Source organism: Typopeltis vanoorti, chromosome 1 (genome assembly GCF_054136105.1).
Source record: "Typopeltis vanoorti isolate ZY-2024b chromosome 1, IOZ_Tvanoo_1.0, whole genome shotgun sequence".
Lineage (NCBI taxonomy): Eukaryota > Metazoa > Arthropoda > Arachnida > Uropygi > Thelyphonidae > Typopeltis > Typopeltis vanoorti.
Genome location: NC_143549.1, coordinates 60,191,062 through 60,208,217, shown reverse-complemented (window position 1 = coordinate 60,208,217; position 17,156 = coordinate 60,191,062). Strand labels below are relative to the sequence as shown.

The 17,156-nt window shown below is 33.7% G+C and overlaps 1 protein-coding gene across 1 annotated transcript in view; it reads right to left on the bottom strand.

Moving 5' to 3' along the window:
- The window catches only part of MAN1 (LEM domain-containing inner nuclear membrane protein MAN1), a 296,543-nt gene that overhangs the window by 111,585 nt on the left and 167,802 nt on the right, over positions 1 to 17,156 (bottom strand). Inside the window, exon 10 of the mRNA XM_090397559.1 lies at positions 15,610 to 15,745. Within this exon, the coding sequence (XP_090253685.1) occupies positions 15,610 to 15,745 (136 nt within the window). The remainder of the gene's footprint in view (positions 1 to 15,609; positions 15,746 to 17,156) is intronic.

Here is a 17,156-nt window from a genome sequence, read left to right as displayed (position 1 = left end):
TACATAAAAAACACACAACACTTTATAAACAAAATTAAAAACATAATATTCAACAAAGATGACTTATTAGTCAGTTTCAACGTTTCTGCCCTTTACACTAATGGCCCCATCAATGACACAATTCTCCTACTACCGAACAAATTTCCACCCGACATTACGACCCTCTTTGACCACGTACTACAATCCGGTTACTTCGTGTGGCAAAACAAATTTTACCTACAAAAAGAAGGTATAGCCATGGGCTCACCACTATTCCCCCCCCCCCCCCCAATCTAACTTCTACATGGAAACCTTTGAGCAAAGGGCTCTTGATACCGCCACGCTAAGACCGACAGTCTGGCTTAGATACGTTGACGACATGTTCGTGATCTGGCCGCACAGACGACAAACACTAAACACATTCCTTAGCCACCTGAACAAACAACACGAACGCATACAATTTATCATCGAAATCTAAAATCAAAATTTGCTCCAGTTCCTAGACACACTAGTCACACGTCTTCCTTCAGGCAGTCTATCCTTCATGGTCTACCAAAAACCGACACACACTGGCCAATACATACATGCTAATTCATACCACCACCCATCACAAAAATATGGAGTCATTAACACCCTTAAAAACAGAGATACAACAATTTGCTATAACCAGCAAGCCCTGAAACAAGAACTAAAAATCATCAGCGACACATTCATAAATAATGGCTATAACAAAAATACTATTAATAAAATACTCCATAAAACTACAATAAAAAACGAATCTAGATTACAGTAAAACCATAGCCATCCCATACATTAAAGGGTTATCAGAAAAAATCAACAGAATCCTACAACATTATAACCTCAATGCCACCTTTAAACCACCCACTAAACTTAAACCCATATTCAACTCCTCAAAGGATCCTCTCCTTCCATTAGCACATCCCGGAGTCTCTTGCATCCGCTGCACCTGTAACTTACCGTACAGGTGAAACAGGACGGACAATCCCTATATGTAAGAAAGAACACATTAAACACCTTAAATATAACCATTATGGTGAAGCAGGCCTCTCAGACCACGCGCTCAACACCTTACACCAAATTAACTAGAAAAGCACCACACAAAAACCTGGTATGAAAGGAAACTTAAGGAAGCCTGCAAAATCCTGATAAACCACCCAAATATCAACAACAAAGATGGCATGAAAATTCCAAGGATTTGGATGGCACACATCCAGCCTACCTAATATATAAGATCAAGCATAAGTCAGGACTCTAGCCAATCTTCAGCTAGTATTAGAAACCATTCCATACCAACTGGCTGGAATGTACAAGTATAATCATGATGTTAATATATGTATATAGATAGATACTTGTTGTTGCACCCAAGGTATCTCTACAACCAACAGATAACACTAATAATAGGACTCTAGCGTTGATGTATAATTTTTTTTTTCTCACCAGAGGTCAGGCCAACTATTGTTATAGCGGTTGGTCAGTATCTCTAACAAACCAGTTTGATTGTAGTGTATCTTGTTTTCTGTGTATAGTTGTATGCTCCAGAAGATGACCTTGACATAAAGGTCGAAACGTCGAATGTAGATTTTAGTTATATTAAACTAAAGTTTTTATTCAAACACGGTAGTTGTCTCCATAATTTTCAAAAATGCAAACATTTGAATCCTTTCCGGTGACAAGAGAAGTCCTGAAAGGTGATGTACTGGCACCTTTTTGTTCTTGGTATGCTTGAACTATATCTTCTGGACCATCAATACAGAACATCTTGGTTTTACCATTAGAACATCCACTCATACTATGCAAAATAACTGATCTTAGCTTTGCTGACAATATTGTACTTATTGATACAGAACCAACAAATGCACAAAAAACATCTCTCTACTAGAGGTACAGGCTAAACTTATTGGTCTGCAGATCAACATCTAAAAATCCAAAGTATTCTCAATAGGCTATGAAAACCTTGTACTCCATTTACGGAGAGGTATAAAAGTTTTGCAATAGCTACACTGCATAATTCAGAGGGCTTAGTCAAAAAAAAAAAAAAAGTCAAATACCAGATGATTGGAGAACAGGTTTCATAGTTTCTATCTATTAAAAGGAGAATAAAGCTGAATGTGAGAATTACAGAATTTCTGTACTGTGTTCCAGGTAGGGATGTGCCAAACCATGATTTTGCCAAAGCATTGTTTTATTTTTTTTTTCTTGTTCAAAATATTTGTTTATAAAATTTAATTCAGCCTGCTTTGGTTGAATATTTGGTGCTTTGACCAAATTTCAGAATGAAGAAAGATTACAAAATATGTGTACTAATACCTCAACCTAACTATGTAACCACACGAAAATGCAAAAATAAAAAGAACCATCCTTATTTCATAGCAGAATATACATACAGTAATCTACCATTTATCTGACCTTCGAAACAACAACTGGCAACTGTTCAATTAACTGATCCTTGCATGTCAACTGACTTTTGATAGAGCACCATGTAATACTCCAATTATCAGAATGGCAAGTTTTGATAATTGAAGGGTTGGATAAATAATAGATTACTGTGTGTGTGTGTGTGCGTGCGTGCATGAAAGTGTGAACTTAAAGTTTCAAAATAATTTATGAATACAATCCTCAAAATCAGGAAAGTTTAAAAAATTGACCAGAGAGTTTATGAGAATGCTATTGTCTTTTGTAATTAAAATAAAAAGCCAAAAGGCTAGTTTTCTGGCAATTGAATAGATATTAAATGGATAAGAATCCTATATTGTTATATAGCTAGTAAGTGAAACTCAAGATCGATAACTAGATCTATGAGTTTCAATGCCGAAAAACTATCGGCGAAGGCAATTCGAAGCAAAGGTGGGGCAAGCTCCACCTTTGCTTCGAATTGCTCGCCAAGCTCCTCGATGAGTCTGTCGACTCCTTGGAGTTTCCCAGAACAACAATAATAAAAAGCTCCCTCACTATTCTTGATATTCTCTCATAATGTAAAACACAGCTCCTAGGAGATCTATGAGACCTCAAAAAAGGTTGAAACCGGTCTGGGTATGACCTCCCCTCATAATGTAATGACAGTATTACATCTCCTAGGAGCTGTGTTTTACATTATGAGAGAATATCAAGAATAGTGAGGGAGCTTGCTCCACCTTTGCCGATAGTTTTTCGGCATTGAAACTCATAGATCGTAGTTATCGATCTTGAGTTTCACTTACTGGCTATATAACAATATAGGATTCTTATCCATTTAATGCTATTGTCTTTCTAAGTAAATTTTTGAACTTAGAAGTGTAGAAAAAATTTAAGTTTCTTTCTAAATTCTGGCTATAAAATATGGTTGGATCCATAATATTCTCTGTTATGGAAAATTTAAGCCTCTGAACTCTATGATTTAATATCTTATTATGCATTCATTCCGAGAGAGTTCAATTAAGATGAATTTAATCTTTTGGCATATTTTGCTATATAGTAATATCCTGCTTTATGATGGTCTGTTCATTAAACACTTTTCAATTATGACCAATGTTCATTTATATCGATGCTGCATATGCTCTTACGATGCTTTTCAGTTATTATCAATGCCCATTTATACAATACTGCATTTGTATATATGACAGCTTTAATGACATGATGCTCCAATGAATCAACCGAAATTTGTAGCTCACTAAATCTCATTGTATTTTGTATTTCACTGTGAATTATAAACTGTTTATAATTATTTTAATTTTACTGTTGTTAATAATTGCAAATAAAATTCAAAATAAGGGTGCTATTGCTTCCAGTGAAAAGACATTTAATGTACACCTATTACATTACATACTAAGATTAAAATTATTAAATTTAATGAAGTTGGTGTATCAAAAACTGAGACAGGTCATTGTTGTTACAGTTGTCAAAAACAATGACCTTTGTCATTGTTTTTGACCTTAGTGAAGCGAAAAGTGCTACATTAATTAATACTACAGTTATTCACAAACATGACAATCATATTGCCAAAATGGGAAAACTTTTTAATGGTGCAGTTCACTGTTTCTCAACCTAACTTGCTCCCTAAAGGACTTTTTAAGTCAATTTTTTTCTAATAGATTCTATAGCTTTTCTAATTGTTCCTACAATTTCCTATATCAATATATTATTTTCATAAGGGTTCACTGCACTTTTTTACAAGCTTCATTTTGAAACATGACGAAAAAAAGTCCAGTAGGAACGAGGAAATCTCTATATAATGCAGGATTGTGCAAAGTCAGTGTTCTTCTTATCTGTATTGCCTAAGAATCATGAACTATACAGCATGCCTCAAAGGGATATTCTATTATTTATTCACTATTTTAAAAATTAAGTATATATTTCCACATTTGTTATATATATCCATTATCTTTCAAATGGCAGCAACTATTCAGAATAACTTTTTCATTTGCAAAAATAATTGTAAACTTTTCATTTGCATATTTGATGTAAATAAATTTTATTTAGGCCATTTATGCATATATGACTGCTTAAAAAATGTTATTAAACCATTATATGAATCTACTAGTGATTAAAAAAAAAAAAAAAGGCAGTGAGTCAGCATACAACAAAATCTGCTATATATACGACAGTGGTCTGGAACCTAACATGTCATATGACTGAGTATGCCTATAACACCAAATGAGTTTTATCTTCTTCCTTCATTTCTGCTTGTAGTTACAAGTTTTTCGAACCTGTAATTTAAGGTTCGAATACTGATCCGAGTACCAACAGCCATAGCTAATCTCAGGTGGTATGGGAACTTAAACAGAATGAGAGTGGAAAAGTTAGCAAAACAAGTGTTCTTTGCAGGAGGGCAGATAAAAGATCCAGAGGAAGACTAACATCTAGGTACAATGATAGAGTAAAAAGTGCCTTTGAAGAGAGAAATATACGATACGATGATACTGGAATCTTGAGAAATAACAGATTAATTTGAAGAAAAATTGTCAATAGAAAGTTAGTAATTATGTAAATTTTTCACATAGTACTAACATGATATCCTGTACACCCACGAAGGTACATTCAGGAATTTGATTATGATGATTTTAGACCTTTTTTTTTTTTGGTTCAATTTTTAAGTCTCATTTCTTTTGTTTTACAAAATCTTTGTTATATTTGCATTTTTCATGATTAATCAGAGATGGGTATTTCCATTTTTTCTTTATCACCCACATATTTTGTTGTTTGTATATTTTACATTTTGAATCTACATATAAATCACAAAATTTCCAACTATTGCCTTTTTTTTTTATTATTCATGGCCAAATCTGTCCTCTTTTTCAATATTTTACTACAAATTTTAATAGCTCATAATATAAGCAACAATAAAAACACCAAAGAAAGTACCTATAGCAGATAACAAGCCTTAGAATGAGGTCACACAAGACAATTGGGAGGCTATTCCTAACTGAAGTCAAATATATGAAAAACATACTGAATCAGTATCAGTTGAATAGCAAAGCAAAACTGAATAATCTGTGTATCCCTAGTTCCAAGTATAATTTATGCAAGCATAGTTGATAAGATGCTGAGAAAAATTGTGGAAGATGAACGTGACGAAGCTGAATTCAGGGTTATCAAGATCAGATTTTCACTTTATTAAAAATAGTTTAGAAATTGTGTGAATATAACAAGGATCTGTATGGAATAGTTTTAATGGAACATGTGCACTAGATATATTAAAGTAAGTTTCATGGCGTGCACACATGTAACAAAAATTATGTACAATTTATTCAAAAACTCCAATATGTTTCATCCAACATTACATGGGCATCATCAGGGAGACCATTAGCTACATTCAAAAGATGATCAAAATAATGAATCATAAATCATGTCTATATTAGCTCGTGTCTCAGTTGCACCTGAAGTATATGATATTATACTATTAGAATTCAAAGAAACGATTATAGTAAGTTGTGTAGATTAAAAAAAAAAAAAAAAAAAAAAAACTTATGGACCTGTTTTTATCAGTGATCACTTTCCAAAACTTGGATAATGGCATATAGTCTGAATCAGCTCAAGTCCAGACAATTTCTTAACATTTCACATTTGAAAAAAGAGTTGCTGGAGTGAAAGTGAATCTGCATAATAAATGTTGTTACTGCACTGATATTATTCCTAATTTTGTTCAAAATCCAATCATGTTCTGCATGGAAGATTTATTAAAAAGCAATAAAGGCATTATTAATAAATCAAATATGTGAAACTAAGAAACATTTTTATTTAAATAATGCTCAACTTCTGGAACTTGAAAGTACTCAAAAAGACATTCTAAATCAAGATCATTTCTTGTATTTTGCTATCCTCAGCCAGACAAGTACATTTCATCCATAAACATAGATTAATTCATAAGTTTGAAATATTAAAAGGAAGAAACCGCCACAATATTCAACCATTAAATGAGTCGAAGCACAACATTTATTAATTTTATTCATTAATTTTTAATTCGCAAAATTTATTATATTATTAATTAACATTTTTATTAAATATTAATTTTTTATAGACTACTAACAAATGATGAATTAAATATTTTGTTTAAAGGTCCTGATTTTGCCTTGTCTCCATATACCTTACTTACAAATCATGGTAAATGTAGAAAAAGGTATCAGAGAATTATGTACAGATGAAGCTAATAAATTATGCTTTGAGAATGCCCAAATTTTATACAAAACAAAATCACTTTCTTTAAATATATCCTTCTCAGAAGTACAAGCTCATCACTCCCTATGTCATAACATAAATACTGTCATCCCGAAGGCTGACAAAGGTAATTCCACTATTGTCATGAATACCATACCATCAAATATAATTGTAAAATTAACACGTTTGCTGCCAACTACGAGTATACTCGTAGTTCGTATATGAGCTTCACAAGCCAACTCCGAGTATGCTCGTATGTCGATTTACCGACATTGTATGCCAAACACGAGTTAACCCTTAGTATAATTACCTTAATTTGGACCCTTGGATTCTGCATAAAGCGGAGAGCACATCTGGGGGGGCTTGATAGAAGGGAAATAATTTCAACTAAAATATAGTATGTTATATATGTGCCTCAGAAGCCAACTACGAATATACACTTATGTCGATTACCAACCTCCTATGCCAAGTGCGAGTTAATCCACAGTATAACACGTAATTTGTAAATCAATTTAAAACTAATAAAATTAATAAAAATAAAAGCCAATCAATAAAATAAAAAAACAATTTATTCAAATTAAGAATAGTACATTTTAAAACAATTTTCCACGCACAGTGGTGGTTTTTCCTGGCAAACAGGACAATAATAACGTGTTTTGCGTCGTCGTCGTTTGTTTTGTGTACACACACGTCATGGCTTTGTCGGGCAATTTCTTTTTCTGTCGGTGGTAAAATTTCCAAATAATGAAAATCCCGGTTCCTCCTGATATTCTCTGATGCTATAAGCTCATCCAATCCAACAAAAACTGAGATAAATTGATCTCTAAATTTTAATGCAGTCATTGCATTTCCAGTAATCATGTTATAAAATTTATGCACATTTTGAATGTATACCTCAAATATGCATATTGCCAATTTCTTTGGCCATCTAACTGTCTTTCGTAAGGTGGAATAGTAAGAAAGCATTTGATCAGAAAGATAGGTGCCTGACATACCCAAATTACAATCCCTAACGATATTTGGTTTTAACTGAAATTTACCATTCCGATTTTGTGCTTCAAACATTTCAAATTTGTGCATATATGAAATGGAAAGAACTTCCCTCTTATCCTTCCATGTGCAATGATGAATTCATTAAATTCATCATCGTTCATATTAGCGTAAGCTTCTAATTCTTTATTGGTAAGTTTTCTTTTACTGGTAATGGCGAAACTGAAGGTTTTTAGAGACTAGACGCAATAAACACAGTCGTCAGCGCATGTAATATATAGGTGGGGGTGATACAAGATTACTCGTAGTTGGCGTATGAAACAAAATTCTGTCTGATAAGCAGGCTATGAGATTACTCGTAGTGACCTTGAAGACGCGAAAGCACTTGGCGTGCGGGAACAAACTATGCCCAAGGAGCGTTGCAGCAAACGTGTTATCTTATTAAGAGAGAGATCAACCTACACTGTTACAGTAGAAATCTAACAAAAAGTCAAATCAATAAATTAAATTATTAAACAATGTACAATTGGGGGATGCCAGCACTGCTAAGAAGTTAAGAATTCATCATACTCGTCTCTATGTTCTTCTTGAAATGCATATGTGAGGTAACCCGATATGCCCAATAGTGAACTCTACTGGTTCTCCGACTTACTACTTTGCAAAACATCTCTATCATTTTCAGAATCTCACTGGTCATACCAGCTCTTATATCAAAAACAGTTTTCACTTCAAAGAGAAAATAAAAGATCTACATTTGTCTAATATAACAAGATTATGTTATAATCTTGTTATGTTATAATCGGAAGCCAACTTGGCAGATACATTCACTCATCACCCCACCAGTTCATCACAAAAAATAGGTGTTATCAAGAGTCTTGTACACAGAGTTCACATGATCTGCTCTCTGATTCCATTTTGTTAGATGAACTGAATAAAATTAAAAGCAATCTGATATATAATGGATACAACAAAACTACCCTCCAAAAAATTTAATGATTATTATCATCCTTGTACCAGACTACAATCTGATGTGAAAAGAATTTCAATGCCCTACCTTAAAAGAACATTGGAAAAACTAGCAAGGATTCTTTGTAAATTCAATCTACATGCTTCCTTCAAACCAGCTCGGAAAATGTCTTCCTTCCTACCATCAACAAAGGATACATTACCATCTACTTCCTTATCAGGTGTCTATCAAAAGGCCTAGTCATGTCATCTTTCCTATTTTGGACAGACTGGCTTTTCTGCCTTGATTAGAACTGAAAAAGATCAAGACTATATTACATTTTTGGAATCCGACAAGTCTGGCCATGCTTCTCATGCTACTGACACTAGGCACAGAGTTCTTTGGAACTAGACAAAACCTTTTCAATCCAGCAAGATCAAATTCGATTGTCTCTTCTTTGAAAGATATAAAATAATATGAAATTGTCTGAACCTGAACTGATCAGGCTATATGCCAATATCTGAATTATGGGAAATGATTACTATTAATTGTTAGTAAATTTTTTCTTAATTTATAATTATTTAATTTTCATTTATTTCTTTAATCTATGCAGCTTACTACAATTGTTCCTTTGAATTCTAATAGTGTAATATCACATACTTCAGTACGACTCAGACATGAGCTAATATACGCATAATTTATGACTCATTATTTTGATTCATCTTTTGAATGGTTAATGGTCTATCTCCCTGATGATGTCCATGTAATATTGGGTGAAATATATTGAAGTTTTTGAATAAATTCTACATATGCAAGCCACAAAACTTACTTTAATATGATCTATACTTTAGTTTTGTAGATCTGGAAAAGGGATAAGACAAGGTCTAAGTCATCAGTTAGAATTAAAGGAAATACAGGAAGGTGGTTTGATGTAAATCAGGTGCAAGACAAACATGCACATTATGTTCATTCTTATTCCTCACCTATACAGATCACATTATGAAAGAAATGTGGCATTAAAAATGTGATATTAGAATCAGCAATATCAAAATAAGTTCCTTGCTTTATGATAATGTATTCTTAAACACATCCAGTGCAAGTCTTCAGGATTCTCTAAATTGGATTATTGATATAATCCAATTATAAAATTTTTTTAAAAAAAAAAGAAGTTAAATTAATATTTAAGTTAATAGAGAACCAATAGAACAAGCAAAACATTTCAACTATTTAGGTAAATTTTATGCCAGCTGGGCCGTCGCCAGGTTAAACAAGGGCCTCCCGTTGTTTTTGCAATGGAACCAGGGCGAACAGCGAAAAGTCAGCTACTGGAATAAATCTGAAAACACACCCCAACTCAACATCACCAGAGATAAAGATCGGTACTATCAACAAAAGAAGCCTGAATGGCAAAGAAATGGAGCTAGCTGAGGAATTAGATAAGTACCAGATCAACATTATAGGCATGACTGAAACAAAACAGACAAAAACTGGTGAGATCTTTGTGAGCAACAAATACAAAATGTTATATTCAGGCAATGACAATCAAGGAAAAGAAGGAGTAGCCATAGTATTCAACACAAAATACGAGGCTAATCTTCTTGAATGGCAGTCAGTCTCAAGTAGAGTAATGTGGGCAAATATGAGAATGGGAAACTGGACAATGAGACTTATTTGTGCCTATGGAACCACAGAAGGTTCTACTAAGATAGAATTGGAGGAATATTTTGAGGCTTTAGAAAAAGCAACTGACACAATGAAAAAGGAAAAGTTGGTCCTTGTTGGGGATCTAAATAGCAGAGTAGGAAATGATTGTGAGACATACAAAAATATTTTGGGAAAATTTGGAGAAAAGAGCAAAGCTAATAATAATGGCAAATATCTGTTGGATTTCTGCTCAGGACATGGACTGGTTATTACTAACACCATGTTCCAACATAAAAATGTGCACAAATTCACATGGAGAGAAGAGGCTAGGAATAAGAAAAGTCTCATTGACTATGTTATTGTTGATAGTGATGTTTTCTCCCTGGTGCAGGACACCAGAGTGTACAGAGAATTTGAAATTGGAAGTGATCACTATTTAGTCTTGAGCAGGATAAAATTGAATTTCATATTGAAAACAATAACATGTAAGAAAGTTTTAAAGCAAATAAAAGTTGAGCAGCTCTCAGATGTGAACTGTAGACTAAAATACACAAAGATTATTCAAGAAAAAATGAAAGAGTTTGAGAACAGAAATCAAACTTTGGAGATTCAGTGGCAAGCCTGGAAGAAAGCCGTGATTGATTCAGCTAGAGAGGCATGTGATGAAGTTGTCTGCAAGGATAGAAAAATCAGAACTCCATGGTGGGCAGGAAGTTAAAGAGGCAGTGAAGGAAAAGAAGAAAGCATATCAAACGTTCCTGGCAAATAAGTCAGCTTGTGCTCTTAGAGAATACAGAGACAAATGCAAGAATGCTAAACAGTGTGTAAAACTAGCTAAACAAAAGTCATGGGAAAACTTTGGCAAGAATATAAAAAATAAATATCAATGTGGCAAAATATTTTGGAGGTTGTTAAAGAAGCTTAGGAATGGAGGAAATAGTGCTGTAAAAGGAGTTAAGAGATGATAAAGGTGACATGAAAACGGGAGAAAAAGATATCCTTGAAGTATGGAGTAATTACTTTGAAAAACTGCTAAATGAAACAATGATAGCACAGTGGTAAAAAACACTGACCAGGCATGCAGCCAGAAATACATATCCGTACTTGAAGTAGAAAAAAGCCATCAACGGCTTGAAATGTGGAAAGGCAGCAGGAGTAGATGATATTCAATCAGAAATGATGAAGTATGGTGGTATAAAAGTCTTACAGTGGCTGCACTGCATAGTTCAGAAAGCCTGGACAGAGGGATGAATTCCCGATCATTGGAGTAGAGCTCTCATAGTACCCATATATAAAAAGGGAAATAAAACTGAATGTGAGAATTACAGAAGTATATCCCTAGTGTGTATTCCTGGCAAGATCTATGTAAGTATACTTGAGAAACGGTTGAGAAGAATTGTGGAAGAAAAGCTTGGTGAAGAACAAGCTGGATTCAGGCCAAATAGAGGCTGTCAGGATCAGATCTTCACTTTACGACAAATAGTCGAGAAAGCATGGGAATATAACAAAGATCTGTATTTAAGTTTTGTCGATTTGGAAAAGGCATATGACAAGGTGCCAAGAAAGAAGCTATTCAATACGCTGCAGTTATATGGTGTGAATGGGGCATTATATCAAGCAATACTTAGTCTTTATTTGAGTTGTAAGTCAGCAGTTAGAATTGAAGTACAGGAAGATGGTTTAATGTTAAATCTGGTGTGAGACAAGGATGTACATTATCTCCTCTGTTATTCATTATCTATATGGATCACATTATGAAGGAAAGTGGTACTAAACATGATATCAAAATCGGAGATGTTAATGTCAGCTCTTTGCTTTATGCGGATGATGTTATACTTCTAAATAAATCCGCTACAAGTCTGTAAGATTCTCTGACTAAATTGAATAGCTGTTGTAATAGATATGGTATGAAGGTCAGCAATAAAAAGACAAAGACAATGAAAATAGGCAGAATCATTGAAAATGTCAACTGTGTTGTGAATGGAGAACTTGTGGAACAAATAAAACATTTCAGCTACTTAGGCACGATTTTTACTGAAAATGGTAAATTAAATATAGAAATAGACAACAGAATCAGCAAAGCTGGTATGGTGGGAAGTCAATTGAATAAATTCATATGGAATAAGAGAGAAATTAGTCGGAACACTAAATTACCTGTATACAAGACAGTGTTCAAACCAGTTTTAACTTATGGATCTGAGAGCTTGATAAATGACCATTGACTACCACTACTTAGGACTGCTGCAGCATTAAACCAGCTCTTCAAACAGGAACTAGATAAGATTCTTATGCTTTAAACAGTTATGTTCTCCAACCATCTTAAAATAAAAGGACTCTAGGTAATGAAAACTAAGAGCAACTAATGTAATTTCATGTGTGTGTGTGTGTGTGAGAGTAATTATTAATTCTTTTTTCTTTCACCATAGGTCATGCTAGGCCAAGAACTGGCCAAATTAGTAATGCTTTAATATACTGCAATGAGCTGTAATAGCCTGCCTTTCTTTGTGTATGTGTGCATATATGCATGTATTCCAGATGATGAGGAGCTAAATATGAAGGTCAAAACACCAAGCAACTATTTTATATTAAAGTTCTTCCTACTCCAACATAGAAGTAGTCTCCATAACTTTCCCATAACAAGAACTAACTAAGATGGAATGGTCACATCCACACATAATGGGAGATGAAAAATCAACAAAGACAATGCTTGAAAAATGGTAGAAAAAGATCATGAGGAAGATGGATATCTCTAAGTCGGGGGGGGGGCACTTTATATCAAAATTGAAGGGCTGATCAAATCAGAGACCTGACAAATCATATACTGATCTGGAAGGAAGTTTATGAGACTACTTATGAAATATGAATTCCACTAGCATGCCATAATATCTTGAAGGGTATATGTTATGAACTTGAAACCTAGGCAGGGAAAGCAGGCATTAAGGGCATTTTTAGTAGCGTGCCTATGAAACATACCATTTCTGATTCAGAAATCTATGAAAATATCCAGTTTTTTTTTTTTTTACTACATTCAAACTAATATATTTTTTGCTTTAAAAGATTATATCAGTTTTGCAACAACTGAAGTCAGAGTTGGGAGTAACCTTAGAATCCAAATTTGTAATACCAAACCAGAAGAAGACCAAGATACAGGTGTCAATTAAGAGTACATAAGAGAATTTGTAAGAAAGCTAATAAGAGGAAATTAGTTAGTCACAAAACACTGTGATAGATTAAGTTTTAAAAGAGGTATAGCGTGAGTAGACATATCGATACAAAATTTACACTCCTCTTCAACTAGAAGAACTGATACTTATATAAAAAATACTTTGGATTTCAAAAATAAAATTTCAGATCTTCATTTGGACGTTTCTGATATCATGATCAGTTTAGATGTTGTTTCTTTATTTACAAATGTGCCTCTTTCGGAAAGTATTGAATTACTACAACAGAAATTTCCTTCAGACATTGTAAACGTATTTGATTTTGTAATAAATTCTGGTTATTTTTCCTTTAAAAATAAGTTGTATCAACAAATTGAAGGAACAGCAATGGGTAATCCTCTTTCTCCTGCTATCTCCAATTTCTTTATGGAACATTTTGAACAACGTATCTTTGACAATATTTCTTCCAGACCTACTCATTGGTTCAGATATGTCGATGACATTTTTGCTGTATGGAATGGCTCTTCTGATGAACTTCAACAATTTCTCACTAAGTTAAACACATTTCATCCTAGGATCAAGTTTACCCTAGAAGTAGAATCAAATAAGCAGTTAGCCTTTTTAGATCTTCTTATTCTTCACCAACCAGATGGTAACCTACATTTCTTAGTTTATAGAAAGAAGACTGATACATGCAATTATATCCATGCGGAATCTCATCACCATCCCAGTCAAAAGGCAGGAACTATTAAAACACTGGTTCATCGGGCCCACTCCTTTTGTTCTTCAGACGATCTTTTACAGAAAGAACTACAATATATAACTTCTTCCTTTCTATCTAATGGTTATAAGAATTGCTTCATTAAAAGAACTTTGAGTAGTTTTAATATGTCTTCCTCTTCAAACACAGAGGAAATAACATGCATTACTATCCCTTATGTACAAGGCATCAGTGAACGTACAGCAAAAGTTTTAAAACCACTGAATATTTTTGTTGCCTTTCGACCATTTAGAAAAATCTCCACCTTTCTCACTTCTCCTAAGGACAAGCTTCCACATCTTAATCATCCAGGTGTCTACCAGATTCCGTGCTCTTGTGGATTATCTTATTTCAGACGAACGGGAAGATCTGCCTCTATTCGGCTAGAAGAACACCAATCTTATATTGAATACTTTAAACCTGAAAAGTCTGGACTTTCTGAACATGCCATCTTCACTAGACACAGAGTTCATTGGAGAAAGACAAGAGTTCTTCACAAAAGTCAGTTTCTCATGGAACGCCTTTATAAAGAAACACGTGAAACTCTACTTCATTCTCCTAACTTAAACAGATCGACGGCTTACGTCTATCCCCTTTATGGGAGATAGTACTTTACAAATCAGCTAATTTTTCCTAACTTTTTATTGTATTAATTTTTTTTTTTTTTTTTGGAAAGTTATTGACCTTTTTAGTTATCTTACACCAGCTACTTAAGTGCTTTTTGGAATTGTCAGTTAGTGTTTAATTTTGAGCTTAATGTACTAAAGATGCCTGTGACACACAGGCGAAAATTATACTATTAAATAATCTTTCTACGTGAGTTTTTTCCGTTATTTATTTTGTATCGACTGTGATAGATTATCATAATATCTGACATATTCCTTGATGATAAACACTCGAAATGATGAGATAATGTGACTTACAAGAGATTACAGAAACAGTGTGTTATAGTAGTCAATTCTTACTACTGCCAACTTGAAGATTATGGAAATAAATTTACAGAAATTTATACCCTTGTAAATATACTGCTTGAAGCATACATTACTGGTGCTGGAGTCCTGGTGAGAATGTAATACCATTTAATGTGGTTTTACCTACATGACCTCAAATGTCTGCATCAGTTATGAGAGAAAATAGGCTATGAGATCAGCAAATTATGTCTGTAAACTGTGTGCACTTCTGGCTAGGTTGTTGGATTTCTAAGATAAAAATCTGAAGTTTCTGGGGAGGGGGGGGGGAATTGTAGCATGGTGATCATTGAAGTTTTTTGTAGAGTTAATTATATAATACATTAAATTAATCTGTTTTGACTTGTAGCAGCTAGTTGCATGGTTAAAGAAACTGGAAAGTATGCAGTACAAAACATTTTATACTTTTATTGATTTAGTGAGGTTCAATTAATTTTATTCATAAAATTTAATTTAGATTGAGCTAAACTATATCGTACTAGAGAAAGAGATAAATTACATAGTTCTTACATCATGTGAAGTGAGTTGTAGCCATCTCCATACTTTGAAACTCTCTCCTGCAATATGCTGTTGTTCAACACGAAGTCTTGATTCATTTTCCTCGAGAAATGCAACTGCTTTGTCCCATAAATGCTGTTCTGACTTTCTGTTATAATAAGATAAAAGGCCAAAATTTAACACAAAACAAGTTTTTCCTTTGATTCTCATTATAAAAAACTATATCCCAGCATGAGCATTATAATAATTTATAATGCTCATGAAATGATTCCAGTTAAAGTTAAGTGGACAGCAAAATTAATATTACATAAAAGAAACTACTCTTTCAACCTTCCAGAAGCAGTTATTTTATTTATAATAATAATTATTATTTTCTTTTTCTGTGAGCTGTATAGACTATGAGAGGTTGGGAAACCATAGGCATTCGGTACAGTACGTATACCAAAGGTTAAATATCTGGTAACCATGCATCAGTGACCACACTTGGTACTTTGTTAGCTACTTAATGGTGACCTTAGGTCACCAATATTAAATACTGAATCCAATAACAGCTATCCAAAAGGTAAATATATATTAATAATAGTAATTAGTTACTATTGGAACTAATTACAATAATTAGCAATGCTCCTTCATTTATGTTGAGGCTTAAATGCTGTGAGGACATCATGTTGGAGGTTTACTGGAATATTTTCAGCACTCGGAAAGCATTAAAACTAATTTTAATGCTTCCAATATTTTGTCTCAGTGGGATTACACTTTTGTAACAACACACTCAAATACAATACAATACAATACTAAATGAAACACATGGGTGACTAAAGTCCTATCTAGGTGGTGTGCCCTCTATGGGCATTTGCAGGTGGCCTAGGATGTAACATTTATTATCTCTGATAATTAATGTTTCCCAAATTTTGGGAGAGACCACACTCCTACCAGACATGTCCCCCAGGTGGCAGATGGGAGAAATCCAAACAGGTTGCTCTGAATAAAGAATAAAGAGCTGTGGACCAAAGGATGTAGCAGAGGCATAGCAAGCCGGCTACATTATTATGCCAGTAACTTCCATGAACTGGAGCAGATCTACAAATAGAGAAAATACTATTGAGTGTGGGACAACCGATGCACCAACTCAAAGACCATACAGAGTAGGTGAGAAATCAGCAATGTGATCAGCAAAAGACATGAAACACATAGACACTCCCAACATAAGATAATTATACCGACCTGGAAAATTAGTCCAGGAAAATTTAGAAAGATTGAAATGGAATATTTTAGGTTTATCAGAGGCACATTGAGGCAAAGAGGGAATTTATGGATTTACCAGAAGGAAGAGTATACTTCTCAGGAAGAAAATATAACATACAGAGAGAAGGAGTTTGCATTATTAATTAAGAAGAAACTTACACACTCAGTAATTGAAATAAAACCAGTGTCTCCCAGAATAATCACAGTCAAATTTCAAGCAAAAGAAAGAGGTCAAATATAATAAATTTAGTTTAATCCTTTATCCAAGTGTGAGCAAACAAAGTTTGCGCCTGAAAACATCTTCAGGACTGGGT